The sequence below is a fragment of the Tachyglossus aculeatus genome, chromosome 11 (genome assembly GCF_015852505.1).
Source record: "Tachyglossus aculeatus isolate mTacAcu1 chromosome 11, mTacAcu1.pri, whole genome shotgun sequence".
Classification (NCBI taxonomy): domain Eukaryota; kingdom Metazoa; phylum Chordata; class Mammalia; order Monotremata; family Tachyglossidae; genus Tachyglossus; species Tachyglossus aculeatus.
In genome coordinates this window covers 59360245-59378681 of record NC_052076.1, presented here as the reverse complement: position 1 = coordinate 59378681, position 18437 = coordinate 59360245, and the positions used below count along the sequence as shown (strand labels likewise).

Here is an 18437-nt window from a genome sequence, read left to right as displayed (position 1 = left end):
TGTCCAGCTTGATTACCTTGTATCTTAGAATAGAACTTAAAACAGTGCTTGGCACATAGAAAAAGCTTAATAAATATCAAAATTATTATTATTATTTTTAACTTACAGACATAACCTTAACATCTCAGTTGCCTCCCCTACCTGAAACTGATTTTATTGTCTGTCCCACTAGATTGTCATTCCCTTGAGAGCAGGGATTATGGCTACTTACTCAATTGTACTCTCCCACGAGCTTATTACAGTGCAGTAAGCATTCAATAAATACCACTGATTGACTGGGTTCTTGCGACAGCTAAAACTACCCAGTTCCAGTAACTGCAACCTGATGGATGCCTTTCAGAGGGCACTGGATGAGCAACTTCTTACATTCCCCCTCATTTACCATCATCTAGGCCCTGACTCAAGTCATTCTAATTCTGGTGTCATTATCTTCTCCTTCCTTCTCATTATCTTTCATCTGGTCTCAACCTTTCATTAATGGTGGTGATTGGGTGCTTTCAGAATTCATATTGGGAAAGCTCTTTAAAGGGAGTAAGTGATAAATTCTACAGAATACTATAATTTTGAAGCATTAACTGAGCCCAAGTGGTGAGATATTTTGGTAAGTACCAATGTCATTGGCATTACCACCATCATCATCAAATTGTGAATCATTTTTGTCCTGAAAAAATAACCTATACAAAAGGATGCCTCTATTGTTGGAGGAGAGGAAGCAGAGACGCACACATACACACACACACACGTCAATACATTTAGTACTTCAAAACGAAAAAGCAGTGAGAGTAAACCCCTAGGATTGGAGGGCTTATGTAAGGGGTTTGGGGGCTCCCTCCTTTTGTCAAGGAATCTTAGACTTACATCCTAAACATTTCCCTTCCCATGTAAATGCAAAATAATTCAGTAACTGAACACTGCAAAACTATTTAAGGAATATGCAACGAAAGAATAGAGAAATAAACTCATAAAATGTGTTATTCAGAGCTGAAGAGTAGAAAGTCAGCCCCAATAGCTTCCCAACTAAATGTCAAAATTTTTCCGGAGCACATTTATCAAAAGATTGAATGAAGGCAGATACCTGGTGCTGTTCTTAACACACAGAGAAAAGACTATCCTGAATCTAGTAATAAACACATTTTTCTTTGAGACATTTAGCTGCAGGAATATTTTCTTGGTTCTGGGCTTAAAATTGGGTTCCTTTCAATACTATGAAGTAACGTGGCTTTTATGTTGGGCTAACAGAGTGATTTATTATTTGATGAACATGGTAGGAACCCAGCAGATCAATTTCAATAAAACAATGGATTATAAATGCCTTCAGCAATCTGGCAATAACAGTAATCAACACAACATGTTGTACTAAATGCTACATAATAAATTGACTGTAATAAACTCATAATTATTCTACTGGATATATTTCAAAGTTAGCACTAGAAATAAAATCACAAATATGAGCCCAGGATTAACATCAAAGAGCTTGGGCTGATCAAATTAGCCTCCACAGCTGCTCCAGGGAGATGGATGTGAATGTTTACTTCGAGGGAGGTTGCAAACCACTGCCTAGGTCCGGGAGACATTGACAGGAGGAGACAAGGAATTGGGTTTCCTTTTTTTATATTATGGTATTTCTAAGTGCTAATTATGTGCCAGAAACTGTACTAAGCACTGGGGTAGATACAAGCTAACCAATTTGGACAAAGTCCATCTTGCACATGTGGCTAATGTGCAAGTACTAATCCCCATTTTACAGATGAGGTCATTGAAGTGACCTGCCCAAGGTCACAGAGCAGACACATGGCAGAGCCAGGATTAGAACCCAGGTCCTTCTAATTCCCAGGCCCATGTTCTGTCCACTAAGCCACACTGTTTCTTGCCCTGCTCTCTAACCTCCTGTGTCCCAACTTGGGATATTCTGGAAGCCTGGACTATGCAAATGGCCAAGACGATTACTAATATTTATAGATGGACTACAGCACTAAATGTTTGGGAAAGTACAATTGGGAAGAGACCCAGTCTCTGCCCTCAGGAAATTTATAATGATTAGAAAACACTTCCTCCAGAGGGAAAAGATGCCTTGAAGTGGTGGGACTGTAAAATCCTTTTGTTCCGGGACTTTAATGGCAGGGCCCATTAGGAGTCCCACTTCTTGCTTGGGGGGTGAGAAGCAACCCCTCAAGTAGCAGCAATTTTGGAAGGAGGAGTGGCAGTAGTAGGGTGATGGTGGGGGGGGGGTGCGGTGCCATTGTCCCCAACATCATTCTCTTCCAGGCCTGACTCCTCCTTCAGACTGTAAGCACCTTGATTGGCAGGGTTAGTGTCTACCAACTCTGTTGTATTGTGTTTTTCCAAGTGCTTAGCTCAGCGCTCTGCACACAGTAAGTGCTATATAAGCAGCATGGCTTAATGGAAAGAGCACGGGCTTGGGAGTCAGAGGTCATGTGTTCTAATCCTGGCTCCACCCCTTGTCAGATGTGTGATTTTCGGCAAGTCACTTAACTTCTCTGTGCCTCAGTTACTTCATCTGGAAAATGGGGATGAAGACTGTGAGCCCCACCTGGGACAACCTTGTATCTATCCCAGTGCTTAGAACAGTCCTTGGCATATAGTAAGCACTTAGCAAATACCATCATTATTATTAATAAGCACCATTTATTGAGTGATTGATGTAGGGTTTCATCTCCATCAGGACCTGGCTGAGGTGGCAGAGGAAATGGAGATGGCATTGGTGGTGGCAGGGGTGATGGGAAGTCCTTGCTCCCCCTTTCCCCTTCCCTCCATTCCCCTTTCTCCTTTTCCCCCATCCCTTTTTCTTCACTTTGCCCTTCTCTTTCATCCCCCTCTTTGCCTATGTAGTAGTTGAAAACAGTTCAGTTAAAAACAGTGTAGGCTCTCAGGGAAGCAGCATGGCCTAGTGGCTACAGCATGGCCCTGGGAGTCAGAAGGACCTGGGTTCTAGTCCTAGCCCTGCCATTTGGGCAAGTCACTTCACTTCTCTGGGCTTCAGTCACCTCATCTGTAAAAGGGGGATTAAGACTGTGAGTCTCACATTCATTCATTCATTCAATCATTTACTGAGCATTTACTGTGTGCAGAGCACTGTACTAAGTGCTTGGGAATTACAATGGGACAGGGACTGTGTCCAACCTGATTACCTTGTATCTACTCCGGTGCTTAGAAGAGTGCTAGGATCACAGTAAGCATGTAACAAATACCATCATCATCATTATTATTAGAAATGCAGGGGATACAAATGTCAGGATAGTAGCTGAGCTGCTCCGAGGCCTAGCATGGAGGGTTAATGCCACGGAGAGGCTCAGCCTTGAATTCCAAATTGCCATCTGAGCTACCGGCAGCTTCCAAAAACCTCATCACATGATTTCTGACAGGGTAGTTGTGGCTTGGCTGATTTATGTTCCCATCACCCTGGGACGTGTCTGCAGCGCATTGATTTGACAATATAGTTAGGGTGCAAAGTTTAGGTTTTACCACCACGTGGAATACTGAGTGGGAGTTTCTATAACGACATGATTCGTGATGGATAGAGGTTTATTGGTTTGCTTGCATGACCTTTCAGATCATATTAATGCTACATGATTTATGAAAATAGCTGCAGTTTGGTAGACCACATTGATCTAGTTGTTCAAAACATGCAATACAAATTTAAAAGCTATGCCCTTGTATATGAAGTACTGTTTTGTCATAAGTGTCATTCCAAGCGCATGGATTGTTTTGATGTCAAAATGCATTTCACAGACCTGCTATGGGAGGCCAGAAGTGCCTTGGTGGTGACGACAATCAATCAGTGGTATTTATCGAATGCATACTATGCCCGACCACTGTGCTAAGCATTTGAAAGAGTACAACAGAGTTTTTAGACATGTTCCCATGAGTGGATAAACTGAAAGAATAGGCAGGCACTTTTTATAGCATAAATTGTAAGCTTCCTGTGGGGAGGGAGTGGGTCTTGTGCCTTTGATGTACTTTCCTAAATATTTGGTCCTCAGTAAATGCTCACCAAATGGACTGTAGATTGTAATCTTGCCATGGGCAGGGAACATGTCTACCAACTTGGTTGTTCTGTATTCTCCTAAGTGCTTAGTACAGAATTCTGCACATAATAAGCACTCAGTAAATACCACTGATGATGACCTGCCAAGATCAAGTCACTGAGAGGTCCGAATTCTTATATTTTATCTGCCATCCAAGGAATCTTTTACCCCTGAATATAAGGCTGGATGGAATTTTTTCTCCCAACAATATAAGTGTAGATCTCTTCCTGTGAACTTGTTTTTGGGACCACTACTAGTAGAAAATGACAGAGAGCATTTAAACACTTTTTTTTCTACTACTACATTAGGATTGGTTATTATCCAGGACATTTCTGCAAGGAAGGATAGTCCTGTTTTATGGATGAGGAAACTAAAGCCTAAAGATATTAAGTGACTAGAAGAAAGATAAACAGCACTTGAGGGGCAGAATTGCATTAGAACTCATGAGCTTTTCATGAGAAGTGGTGAGACCTAGTGGAAAGAGCACGGCCATGAGAATCGGAGGACCTGGGCTCTAATCCCAGGCTCTGCCGCATGCCAGCTGTGTGACCTTCGACAAATTACTGCCACTATTATGATTGTTATTAAGGGCAGACACTCAAAATGAACAATGCTTAGTATAGTGCGCTGCACACAGCTGCTCAAAAACTCTTCACTTAAGCACTTAGGAAGCACTTAAGTATGACAATTACAATTATCATTATTAAGTGTCATTATTATTATTATTATTATGCCAAATAGAGACAGGATGCATGAACTATGAACTCCACGTGTTCACACTGGCACCCACAGATAACAACACAGGCGACAGCTTCACATAAAGGGACAGGAAAGAGATTGAGTCCCCAAGTTCTGAAACTCCAAAAGGAGCGAACTTCACTCTTCTAACAGATAAACTGTTCTGACTGATCAGGCCTCATTAATTCCGCTGACACTGCAACAGTCAGGCAGTCACTCAGTCAATTGTATTTACTGAGCACTTACTGTGTACAGAGCACTGTACCAAGTGCTTGGGAGAATATAACAACAGATTGGCCTCGGGCTGTCTGGCTGATCCTGGGTATTCTTAAAAGGAGTCCATGAGGAAATGAACTAAGAGCTCTCTCCTTCTGCCAAAGATCCAGCAAACACTTTGGAAGCATTTGAGATGGTCTTCTCCATCCTATTATGAGGCTCTGGGATCCAAATCTCTAAAGAGACTGGGCTCGCTCCCTTCTCCCACTTGTAAATCTGGGTTTTGGATAAAAAAACTAAGCCGTAAATCCTAGGTGTTATCAGACAACACAGGACAATTTCTAGCTTGTTCAGGATCTGGTCTGTGCGCCCCACGATGCTTCCACAGCAGTACTGGATAACTTGTACGATTCAGCATTATAATCTGCCACTAACATGTGGGCATCATATTTTAATCCTATTAGTCACTAACCCAGGACTCCTAAGACACAAAATCTCATTGTTTGGTTTATCCCTTCCTAGCTCATCACAATCAGCAGAATAATGGAGTGGTGATACACTGTGTATCCTATTTAGATGGATTGCAGGAAATTACCAAAGGCTAAAAACTCCCCACCCTGCTAGCTTGCATGGACCAATTTTCAATTAATATCATAATAATTTACTCTCTACACCAGCAAGAAGAGTGGCGGGGAGGGGGGGAAGAGGGGCAGAGAGGACACATAATGAGCCATTCTTGTCTTCTGACTTATTCCAATCCACGTAATAAGGTTGTGTATGTTCACATGAAGGAGATTTGTTCTGTCTACATGTGACTACAAAATTTTACACCCTCCTCCAAGGAAATGAAGAGACCTATAGAGGCTAAGGAGACCAGGTGGAAGACGGGGGCATCAGATCATCGAATAGGGTCATTTCCAGTTATTTCCATTCATTATAAGGCTACAAAACAATTACACACATTTCATAGTAATCATCTTATTTTTAATGCTGCTTTACTGACAAACATCGTGCATAATTCAGAATGCAGGATGGGCCATAATAAAATGGCACGATAAACACAGAGCAGCTGAATCCACAAAATGTTTCACCAATTTCATATGGAAACTACAGTGAGGGAGTCTGGATTCAGAAATTCTCACTTTGCACCTTTTTGTTCCTGCAAATCAGATGTGGCAAAAACTAACTAAAATCTTTTTCTAGCATCTTCTGGCTCAAAAACAGTCCCAAAATGGTACTGACATTTCGATATAATGAAAAGGCAAGTAAAGAGTTCAGCTTAAACCATGACTCTTTTTTACATTTATTACCCAGTTCTGCAAGTTGACTAAATGACCTCAGTCCAAAAATATTGCAGTCTTTACCATTTGCAAAATGTCCAAGCCCTTTATAAACCCTCTACCTTTAGCTGGAGTTGATGTTATTTTTTATCAAGAAATAATAACTCTATGAAAGAAGGGAAAGAAGCTACAGGAGAGTGAGAGTAGCCTCTACCTTGGTGATCTTCAACTCTAGGAAATGCACGCAATAGTGATAATTTTAAATTATTTTTTCTCCCAAGAGGAGAGCAACTTGCAACAAACTTCTTCAAATTTTTCTTTTCCTCTCTTTATTTTCCCCAAAGCAAAGGGACAACTTGATTGCATGGGGCTCAACTTTCCACTCAGGGTTTATTTTCATGGACATGCATTTGAATTAACAAATGCTCATTTTAAATAACCCTATAGAAAACAGATCAGGTCCAAGCAGGGCTCTATATTGAGTGATTAACTAGAAAATGCTGCTGGGAATATTTTCAGATGTGTTTATGAACCTTGTTCTCAGATTTCTGGGAAATGTGACAATCTTTCTGCCATGGATCCAGATGGGAAGTCCTGCCTGGAAACAGCTGAGTTATCTCCTATGGAGGTGTTTCCAATTTATGGTCTCACATTTGGAGACTAGTTGAAAAAATGAGCTAGCTTTTTCATCTAGGCGAACATGCCCATGTCCAGAGAATACAAACCAAAATAAAGGATGCTTTGTGGATCTATTTTTAAATTCAAGATATAATAAAAAGCTTCCTCTTTTCGTTTAAATGGAGAAAGTAAGGGGAAAATATGTTTAGTTCAGCTACCAGAGTGAATGAAGTCTAGATCACAGAGCCAGGGCTAGAATACTAAAACCAGCTTCAATTTATCTTAAAAAGCCTACAGAAGACTTGAGCCAAAAGTCAGTTCTAATGCTAAAACTAGACTGTAAGCTCACTAAGGGAAGGGAATGTGTCTACCAGCTCCGTTGTACTCTCCTAAGTGCTTAGTAAAGTGCTTTGCACACAGTAAGTGCTCAATAAATTTTATTGATATATACAGTGCTCCTGCCCAGAGCCTCCGAGACTCTCCCTTCGTCCTCTTTCTCTATACTAACCAACCCCAATTCTTTTCCTCTTAGTCGTCCCCCTTGAATTGATTTGCAGCTCTTCTCTCAACCTGCTCCAATTTCCCCACATCTTTTTTTTTTAAGTCACTAAAACCAGATCCAGTGATCTAATATTCTAGACTGGATCTAATATTCTAGACTGTGAGCCCACTGTTGGGTAGGGACTGTCTCTATTTTGTCAACTTGTACTTCCCAAGCACTTAATACAGTGCTCTGCACACAGTAAGCGCTCAATAAATACGGCTGAATGAATGAATAATATGGTCTGACCCAGACAGGCAGTCACGGTGTTGCAGAAGGATACCTGCTTGACTCCCTTTGCCTGGACTTGGCCAAGAGCTCGGTTGGAGGAGAAAGGACACCAAGCACGGGTAGAAATTAAAATCAATAAATATGTTTGATTGATTTACACCCACCACTTCCAGCCCCCAAATGGTATCAAGAAGTGGGGTGGGTTAGCTTCAGCTCCCTGCCCTTCCCCAAAAGCTGCAGGGGGCAGAGTGGGTGGCTTTGATCCATAGAAGGATGGCCAATTTCATGAGACAACTGCCTCCTCTCCATGGAGCTTTCTTTTCATTGAGAAAAATAAAATCCATTTCTGGTCCCTGCATTATTTTGGACAGACCAAACTTAGGAAAGATCAAACTTAGGAAAGAGAAGCCACGTGGCTCAGTGGAAAGAGCACGGGCTTTGGAGTCAGAGGTCATGGGTTCAAATCCCAGCTCCACCAATTTTCAGCTGTGAGACTTTGGACAGGTTACTTAACTTCTCTTGGCCTCAGTTACCTCATCTGTAAAATGGGGATTAAGACTGTGAGCCCCCCGGGACAACCTGATCACTTTGTAACCTCCCCAGTGCTTAGAACAGTGCTTTGCACAGAGTAAGTGCTTAATAAATGCCATTATTATTATTATTAGCAATATAAGAATTTACCAATGGTCATTGAGTGTGAGCTTTGTTTTTCACTGGAGTCAATGTTTCCATTAAGCTCCATTAAGACAGGAATTTATCAGTCAATCAATCAATGCTAGGTAGTAAGTGCTTACAGCATGCAGAGCACTACACTAGTGCTTGGGGGAACACAAAATATCACTTCTTTGTTTTGTGCTTCCCAAGTACTCACTGAGCACTCAGGTATGACTTCTATTTCATTACACTCGCAAAACCAGATCCACTCAAGTGCCTCACTGAATCAGCACTCTCATTTTCTATTTTTTTTAATCAGTACACCTTCAGCTAGAATGGAAACAAACTGACCAATCGACCTTTGGCTAGACTGTAAACAAAATGATCAATCCACCCTCTGCTAGAATGGAAACCAACAGTAGGAACCTAGTAGCAGTGCAGGGAGTTTTCACTTCTTTACCCGGACAAGTACTGCATTGTATACTCACCACATATCACCTTCTTTAATGGTCTTATCATTTGGGGCTCCAGCATGTCCATAGTGTAGCACGGCAGAATTCTCGCCACTGATCAAAGAAGAGCAAAATGAGTCTAGTTAGCCAAGGAACAAAGGGGAAACCAATAAATAACAGGTTCCACTACCCCACTCTTCTTCCTCCAAAGCTATTCAGGTTGCAAACACGAGTTTGAGTTGGATCCAGTAACTGATAGTGGTCAAAGGTATTTATTCATTCAATCATATTTATTAAGCGCTTACTGTGTGCAGAGCACTGCATTTATTGAGTGCTTACTGCGTGCAGTGCACCAAGCTAAGTACTTGGGAGAGTACAACAGTGTAGGAAGACATGATTCCTGCCCTAGGGAAGCTTACAATATAATGAATAATTATAATGATGATAATAATAATAATTGCATAATTTTTAAACACTTTGTGCCAGGCACTGTACTGAGTACTGGGATAGATACAACCTAATCGGGTGGGGCACAGTCCCTGTCCCACATAGGGCTTGCAGCCTTAATCCCCCTTTTATAGATGAGATAACTGAGGCACAGCTATGTGAAGTGATTTGTCCAAGGTCTCACAGCAGACAAGTGGCAGTACAGGAGTAGAACCCATGACTTCTGATTCCCAGGCCTATGCTCTATCCACTATGCCATGCTGCTTGAAAAGGTGCTGTAGACGAGAACACCGATGAGGCCTATTGACATCCCTGTTTGGCGGCCATAAGTATTATGCCATGCAGCTCCTCACTCCCACAACTTCTACGGTGGCCCAAGCTAACAATTAGGGTGCGGAAGAGGGGCTTATGTTGAGGGGGTGACCCGGGGGTCCTAGGATGACAGTGAACTGAGGTGACACTATAAACAGCACTTTGTCTGCACAGTGCAATTGCAACTGATGCGAGCTTGTTGTCCAGCATTCAGCTTGCCTGTGTAATTTTTAGGCAAAAAAATAATTTTCCACTTGAAAACTAATTTTACCAATAAGCCTGAACCAGAGCAGATCCAGCTGCTATATCCATTTAACCCTGGGATTTTTCCAGTTATTCACTCATTATTTCTCCCAACCTTCCGGAGAGGCAGGTGACAACGGAATGTTGCCATATTCTGTAAAATGGACAAAAGAAAATATGGAGTCAGGAGTGAATTGTTCAATGTCACATTATAATTCACCATTTACTGAGGGGAAGATCTGGTTCTCTGGACTCTCAAGTCAAAACAGACAAGTTATATTGGCCACCCCCAGGGCAGAGCAGTGTGGCCTACTGGAGAGAGCATGGGCCTGGGAGTCAGAATTCCTGGGTTCCGAACTCAGCTCTGCCACTTGCCTGACGTGGCCTTGGACAAGTCACTTAACTTCTTTGTGTCTTGGTTTCCTCATCTGTAAAATGTGAATGAAAACCTTGTTCCTCCTCCCTTTAGACTGGAAGCTCCATGACAGGCAGGGCCGGTGTTCAACCTGCCTCTAGTGTACCAACCCCAATGCTTAATACAGTGCTTGATGCATCATAAGCACTTAAATACCACAACTTTATATAATCACTATTACAGAAGAAGCAGGACATATTTGGATTGGAAGAAGAGGACAGCAATGCAGGGATTTGGGGTTGGGTGGAGGAAAGGGTAGGAGTAAGGTTGGAAATTAGGGCAAGTACACTGGAAAGACTTCTCCAGGGTGAAATCGGCTAGAGCCAATTGAGAAAGGATCTTTTGAGCACAGCCTGAGAAACACAATTAATTGAAGATCCAGTCTCTGTGCTTGAATCAATCACATTTATTGAGCACTTACCGTATGTAGAGCACTGCATTAAGCATTCAGGAGAGTATGATACAACAGAGTTGGTAGAAATGTTCCCTGGCCACAAGGAGCTTAAAGTGTTTAGAGTTTGGAAGCCAAACATGAGCAGATACACACACTTCTAGATAGGGCAGAGAGGGAAGAATGCTTAATCAAGAATAAGAATAAGACTGGGGAGAAACTTTGAAAAGTAGAGGTTTGAGGATGTATTTTTAAAAAAGTGAAACTATCTTAGCTAAATTCTGGGCAAGCATCTGACAACTGTAAGGAAAAGAGTGTAACAGATCACTCAGCTGAGCTGAAGCAGCAGTAAAACTTGGAGGTATTTTTTCACAAAAAGCTTAACCAAATCATTTATGCTTTAAGTGAAGGAACATTTGAAATCTTCTCACTCAGCTCGGGCTCCACCAAAAGTGTGCTATTTACAGCCCTTTTTAAGAGACTCAAAAATCACAAAGGTAGAAATAATTATTTTCCTTTCTATCCACCAGAGCAGAAAATGTCTGAGGATTTAAGAGCTCAAATGAATCACTCATGTACTCTCAGTGGCAGCGACCAAGCGTTCCAATCCATCCAACGGCCCAGAGGCCAACCCTAAGAGGCACCTGGTGCATTGAGGTTACAGCTCAGCACATGCCCTCTGATGAAAGAACAAGGTAGAGTTTAACACCCATGAAAATTGTTCCCATGACAAAAAATAGTCCTTGCCCTTTGATATCTGCCCATTCTACTACTCAGACAATGCTTGCTCTTCCTGATATTCCCATTACTTGTAGATCATTAGCATATCTACATGAGAAGCAGCATGGCTTAGTGGACAGAGATTTATTCTAATCCCAGCTCTCGCACTTGTCTGCTGTGTGACCTTGGGCAAGTCACTTTACTTCTCTGTGCCTCAGTTACCTCATCTGTAAAATGGGGATTGAGGCTGTGAGCTCTATGTGGGACAAGGACTGTGTTCAATCCCATTTGCTTGATTCCACCCCAGTGATTAGTACAGGGCATGGCACATAGTAAGCACTTAAATACCATTATTAATATTATTATTATTATATCTGTCTTTCCACATTAGACTGTAGCTCCCTATGGCAGAGGGCATATCCTTTGCTTCTGTTGTATTTTCTGATGTGCTTAGTACAGTACCTTAGGAGCTCTATAAACATCATTACTACTACCCAGAACAAATACCAAGCCATCCTACATCCTGGGGAATCTTACCTTTTGAGCTACTGTCTCTTTTCATCATCTGACAGACACTACAGCGCGCCCCCCCCACCCCCAACCTACCCCCAAATGTTGCTTTCAACATGGAGCCCCATGCTTCTCGCCTATCTATCACCCTCTGGCCTTGAGGGCTTGGCTTCACAATAAAATTAAATACCCATCTTGTTCATACACCATGGACACAATTTGGAAACCAAATGGAAGCCTGGCAATTACTCTCATTTTATTTCCCTCCACCCCTGCCCCCACCCAAGGACAAGCCTTTTTTCCTCCCCTCTGAAGCCAGAGGAATGATTTTGGTTTCCTACAACGGGTCCCACCAAAGGTGTGAGTGCTAATTTGGGCTTTTCATCTTTTACCAGTCTCTATCATTTTTCAAACTAAAGTGCTGGATCTTTCTGATCTATGATCTAGCAGCTGCCTACAGCAGATCCAGGCCTCACAGAACATTGGGTGTGTTTTCTGCCTCTCTAGGACTGGAAATCTAATGGCTTCACACATCAGTGTAATTATGTCTGAGGCCAAAGTAGGATTCAGTTCACTCCACTGGGCTAAAGGCCTTCAGCAAAAATTTCCCAGCCCTCCCTTCTGCATCCTAACACACTTGATTCTGTACCTCTTAACCACTTTGATACTCATCCTACCCCAAGCCCCACATCACTTATCTCCATATCCTAATACTCTACCATTTCCCCTATTGGCAAATCCTTTTAATGTCTGTCTTCCCTAGTATACTGTAAGCTCCTTGAGGGCAGGGCTCATATCTACTAACTCTATTGTATTGTAATCTCCTAAGCACTTATTTCAGTGCTCTGTACATGGTAAGTGCTTAATCAATATCATTAATTGACTCTGTCTATTCTAGTAGGCTGCAACTTGTACACTGATCAAGGGGAATTGAGACCGTGAGCCCCAAGGGGGACAGGGACTGTGTCCAGCCCGATTTGCTTGAATCCATCCTAGCACTTAGTACAGTGCCCAGCACATAGTAAGTGCTTAATACCATGAGAAGCAGCTTGGCATAGCAAGAAGCAGCATGGTTTAGTGGATTAAGCATGGGCCTGGGAGTCAGAAGGTTGTGGGTTCTAATCCCAGCTCTCCCATTTTCCTGATGTGTGACCATGGGCATGTCACTTCAGTTCTCTGTGCCTCAGTGACCTCAGCTGTAAAATGGGGATTGAGACTGTGAGTCCCACATGGGACAAGGACTGTGTCCACCTCAATTTGTTTGTATCCACCCCAGTGATTAGTATACTGCCTGGCACAAAGTAAGTGCTTAACAAATACCATCATCATTATTATTATTGTTATTGTAATCAGTGGAACACTGTTCCTCTAGACACCCTGCTGCTACTGTAAGAGACAACTGGATGGACCAGAAATGACATTTTCAGGTTCTTACGCAACCTTTTGTGGACGGATTGAGGAAAGCGGTTGAGTGTGGACATATACAGAAGGAAGCATTGTAGGTAGCAATTTTGTTCTCAGCAGTGTGGGAGATGAAACCCCTGAATCATAGGGATTGTCAAGAAATCTCCAGAGGAGTAGAGGACTTTGGTCTTAGCTTCTGAAGCCCTCTGACTTGGTCAGTGACCCATTTGCAGTCTTGGGATGTAGTCTGCTCCTGCCTATTGTTATTCATCTAGCTCTATCACGCATCAAGTTAAAAAACAGGTCAAGAGCTCAGTCTTTTCTCAAACTATTTATTCTTCTCAGCATTGTGTCTGCTTGTTCACACTTTCTCTCTCAGTTAAAATACAGGAATTATGCCCAAACCTCAAATACGTATACTCTTATAAATTGCCTGGCCCTTCCACTCCAGATGTCAATCAAAAATCTGTATCCTATTGTAAAAAAAAAAAAAACACCAAAAAAAAAATGGACCTCTCCATAGTCTTTGGATGATTAAAGCTTTAAATCAATGCTCAAACTGCCAAGGTATGATGTTCCAGACATATCATGGCAGCGTATTCTGCACCTCTCCTGAAATGTTTGAAAGTTGCATGACAAGTAACAATTAGCTACAGAATAATCAAAATGAGGGAGATAGAGTAGGATGTAGTGCAAAGAATCTCTCATTATCTTTGGGCATGGGACATGTGGTTATTATTTTAGTTAATGGCTTCACATTACTCCTTTTCTTAGATCAGAGCTTCTAACAAGCTCCTGGAAAAGGTGCTGAACAGCTCTGAGTTACAGCTTCTCTCTTTGAAGGCCTCAACACTTCAAAATGCCCATAAGGCAGACAAAGGTAGGGAGGGAGGAAGGAAGGGAGAGAGAAGAAAGGAGAGAGGAGAACAAAGACCCTGGATAATCACGAACTGCATATTCAGTTCCAAGGTAGAAGTTTTGACTGTAGTAGTAGTAATGGTATTTTACTGAGTACCTTCTGAGTGTAATACACTGCACTTAAGCATTAAAAAAAAACCACACACAAAAAATTCCCTGCTCACAAGGAATTAAAAAAAAAAAACCAACTTTAACACCTGTCTTCCCTATTGGATCATAAATTCCTTGAGGGTGGGGGTTGTGTCTACTAACTCTATAGAACTCTCCAAAATTCTTAGTAAAGTGCTCTGCATAAAGTAACAACTTAGTAAATACTATTATTTGATTGGGAGATTGTGTCTACTTGTATAGAGCTGGATCGCAACAAAAGGATGCAAAAAAGACCAGGATGAGAATCAACTACCTGAAATAGCAAACACTCTGTCACAATCCAGTTTGGAACAATGCTTTTGGACATATATGTGCTGAGGCCATTAATGGTCTACATTCATTTCCTCTAAGATGTTTTAAGGAGGAAGAAAAATGGGGCAAATATGCATTAGACATGCTTAGAAGCACCTACTTACTCCAGGGCTACATGTACCAAGCTGTACTGCTTAATAATAAAAGCAACATTCAGGTGACATGGATTGTATAATTTTACAAGCAATTTATGCTTGTAAAAGATAACTGCTCACACAGACTGCTACAGAATGAGGTCTAATTCTAAGTACCATGTCCACTTGCCCCCAACCTAATGCCTGAAAGGTTACTTCTCCTTGCAGGAGTAGACTACACCAGGCAAATCCTTCTGGAGATGAAGTTATGTCCAAGTTGAAATACAATCAACACTTACCTCCAGATGACTTCTGCAGAGAAGCTGCCCTTTCCCGTAATTGGATAAGCAAGAAGGACCATTTATCTCTAAAATATCCACCATGCATATTTTACACACTGTCCCCACCCTGACCAAAAAAAAAGGTGTGATTTCCTTTTCCAGAGCTAAAAAGTAAACTAACCCAAGATAGGGGTGTGTTGAGTCCACTTTAAGAGAATCCATCCTATGTGGGGCTGTTCATACTCTCATCATTTGGAGTTTCCCTTGGTCTAGACTTTAAGCTTGTTATGGGCAGGGAACATGCCCACTAATTCTATTATACTGTACTCTCCCAAGCACTTAGTACAGTGCTCTGTACATAGGAAGAACTCAATGAATACTACTGGTTGATTGATTGATGGTGTGAACTCTATTGGCTTGGTAGAGAAAGAAATCATCATTTCCTTAACAAGCTGAAGTACTCATTGCTATAATGTCCTTCACAACTGAGATCACAACACAGTGAAGGATGTCAAAGGGTTGAAGAGAATTGTGTTTCTCTTGAAGTCCTGACTGCACCATCAATCTCCCATTTTCCTCTTCTCCCCCATCCTTTCTTTATCTCCAATCCCCTTTACCTTCAGAGTTCTCACCCAGCTCTATTACTGTTATGGATTCAATAAAAGTGCTTAATGGAAATTATGTGGCTCAAGACCTGTTTCTTTTTGCTTCCAATGCTACCAACTGTCAATGCTCTATCAGAGGAAGTGAAGGATATCATTTGGACAAGTATTTTACTTTCAGCTGTGATACCCAAGTAAGAAGCTACTAGACTATAAGCTCGTTGTGGGCAGGGAATGTATCTGCTAACTCTGTTGTAGTGTATTCTCCCAAGTGCTTAAGTACAGTGCTCAGTAGAAAGTAAGCGTTCAATAATAAGCTCATCCTCTAGACTGCAAACTCATCCTCTAGACTGCAAGATCATTATGGGCAGGGAATGTCACTCTTTATTGTATTGTACTGTCCCAAGCACTTAGTACAGTGTTCTGCACACAGTAAGTGGTGAATACAACTGAATGAATAAATACCATTGATGATTGATAAAATGAGTCTCAAGTGAAGTCTTTGACAAATTTTCTGCAGCAGAGCTAACAAAAGACACTTTTAAAGTAACTTTAGATTAGTAAGCCATAGAGAGAGAATAAATGTTATTTAAATGGTCGATGTGTGCCAAGTTTTACACTGCAATCAATCAATCGGATTTATTGAGTGCTTACTGTGTGCAGAGCACTGTACTAAGCGCTTGGGAAGTACAAGTCGGCAACACATAGAGACAGTCCCTACCCAACAGCGGGCTCACAGTCTAGAAGGGGGAGACAGAGAACAAAACCAAACATACTAACAAAACAAAATAGAATAGATATGTACAAGATAAATAAATAAATAAATAGAGTAATAAATATGTACAAACATATATACATATATACAGGTGCTGTGGGGAAGGGAAGGAGGAAAGATGGGGGAGATGGAGAGGGGGACGAGGGGGAGAGGAAGGAAGGGGCTCAGTCTGGAAAGGCCTCCTGGAGGAGGTGAGCTCTCAGTAGGGCCTTGAAGGGAGGAAGAGAGCTAGCTTGGCGGATGGGCAGAGGGAGAGCATTCCAGGCCCGGGGGATGACGTGGGCCGGGGGTCGATGGCGGGACAGGCGAGAACGAGGCACGGTGAGGAGATTAGCGGCGGAGGAGCGGAGGGTGTGGGGTAGGCTGTAGAAAGAGAGAAGGGAGGTGAGGTAGGAGGGGGCGAGGTGATGGAGAGCCTTGAAGCCGAGGGTGAGGAGTTTCTGCCTGATGTGCAGATTGATTGGTAGCCACTGGAGATTTTTGAGGAGGGGAGTAACATGCCCAGAGCGTTTCTGGACAAAGACAATCCGGGCAGCAGCATGAAGCAATGCAAGACTGTACGCTTCTCCTGTAGACTGTAAGTTCCTTGTGGGCAGGGGTCACATCATCCAGCTCAGTTGTATTGCACTTTCCTAAGCGCTTAGTATAGTGCTCTGCAGATAGTAAGCACTCTCTAAATGCCTTTGATTGTATGCAATTTTAACTAAAAAAGGTATTGGCCCCCTGAGAGATTAACTCTGAAGTTGCAGGCCACCAAGACAAGGCTCAAAGGGATGGCAATGAAGCATGAGAAAATACAAAAAGAAAGCTTGGTAAGTTGATCTTCTCCTTGAGTACAGATTCCCTCAGTTTCAAATTGTGGGGTGGTGCAGGGGTGAGAGGAAAATAGGGTGGAAGTGACAGAAGGCAGTGTGAGACAGGAAGAGATGGCTGACAAGCTCTCAATTATTGTTGTACGTGGGAATAAATGGTGTTGCTTTTTCCAAGGAATTCTACCAACTCTGACACCTGTTGGGCATCAAATCACACACTCAGAGTCCAAGAAGATTTCAAATAATCACAAACACACGATTTCTTTTTAAACGTACAGATTTTGTAGGCAAAGCCCTGCTTGGTCCCCATCTGGGGCCGATATTAAGTTGTTATTCTTCCTATAATGCAAATCCTCCCAGCTATTGGGCCATAGCACAGATTCAGCATAAACACAACTCAGGCCACATTAGCAATCATCCCAAAATTTCTCGAGAGCTGTAGGATCTGTAACCCAGCTAGTTTATTGAGACACAGTGCAAACCATCATCCATCCTTCTCCCAGTAAAATTACAGCCCAGGGGAGGGGGTTGTGAGTGGGAGGTCCGTAGTAAAGGTGGCAAGAGTCTATAAATTGGAGAATCTTACCTCCCGCAGATGCACGTGTAAGAGGTGTGTCGCATGCCTCCACGGGAATAGCAGTAGTGCTCGAACAGGCTGAAATTACAAAAGCAACATGGTAATTAATATCCAGTCCCACAAGGCAGGTCAGGATTCAAGCTTGCAGTGGAGCAACCCCAAAAGCCTTCCCCTTTAGAGTCTGCTTTCCAATTAATAAAACCTTTTGACCTATCTATTCAATCAGATTTATCGAGTACTTATTGTGTGCAAAGCACTGTAATAAGTGCTTGGGAGAGTGCAATATAACAATAAATGGACACATTCCCTGCCCACAGTGAGCTTACCTGAATGGGCTTCTTTTCCCTAAGGCACATTCGATTCAGAAATTCTGCCACCAAAGGTTAGACAAACCCTCTGGAACCCGCTTCACTCTGCAAACCCAGGGCCCCAGAGTATCATTCCAAGTGTATTTAGCAATAAAGTGGGGCAGAAGGTAACCAAATCCACTGCCAGTCAAGTTGCAGAGAAAGATCTGCTTCTTTATGGAGTGTCAAATGTTGACTGTCCCTTCTGTGCCATCCTGCTGGAGGAGCTGTTTAGCCTTCCAAGCCCTTTTGCAGAGATTTTCATCTTTACAAAACTGCACTGTCAAAGTGTTCTGTGCACTAGGGCAGATGTGCATAAAGCACAATTAATACCGGATTAGGTGCTTTAAGAGCCAAGCACATATCACCGA

General features: G+C 42.3%; 1 protein-coding gene across 1 annotated transcript in view; it reads right to left on the bottom strand.

Annotated features, from left to right (window-relative positions):
• Positions 1 to 18437, bottom strand: part of PEPD (peptidase D) — a 291828-nt gene that overhangs the window by 99850 nt on the left and 173541 nt on the right. Inside the window, exons 10-11 of the mRNA XM_038754595.1 lie at positions 17729 to 17797; positions 8813 to 8890 (exon numbers count right to left, since the gene is read on the bottom strand). Coding sequence (XP_038610523.1) covers positions 8813 to 8890; positions 17729 to 17797 — 147 coding nt within the window. The remainder of the gene's footprint in view (positions 1 to 8812; positions 8891 to 17728; positions 17798 to 18437) is intronic.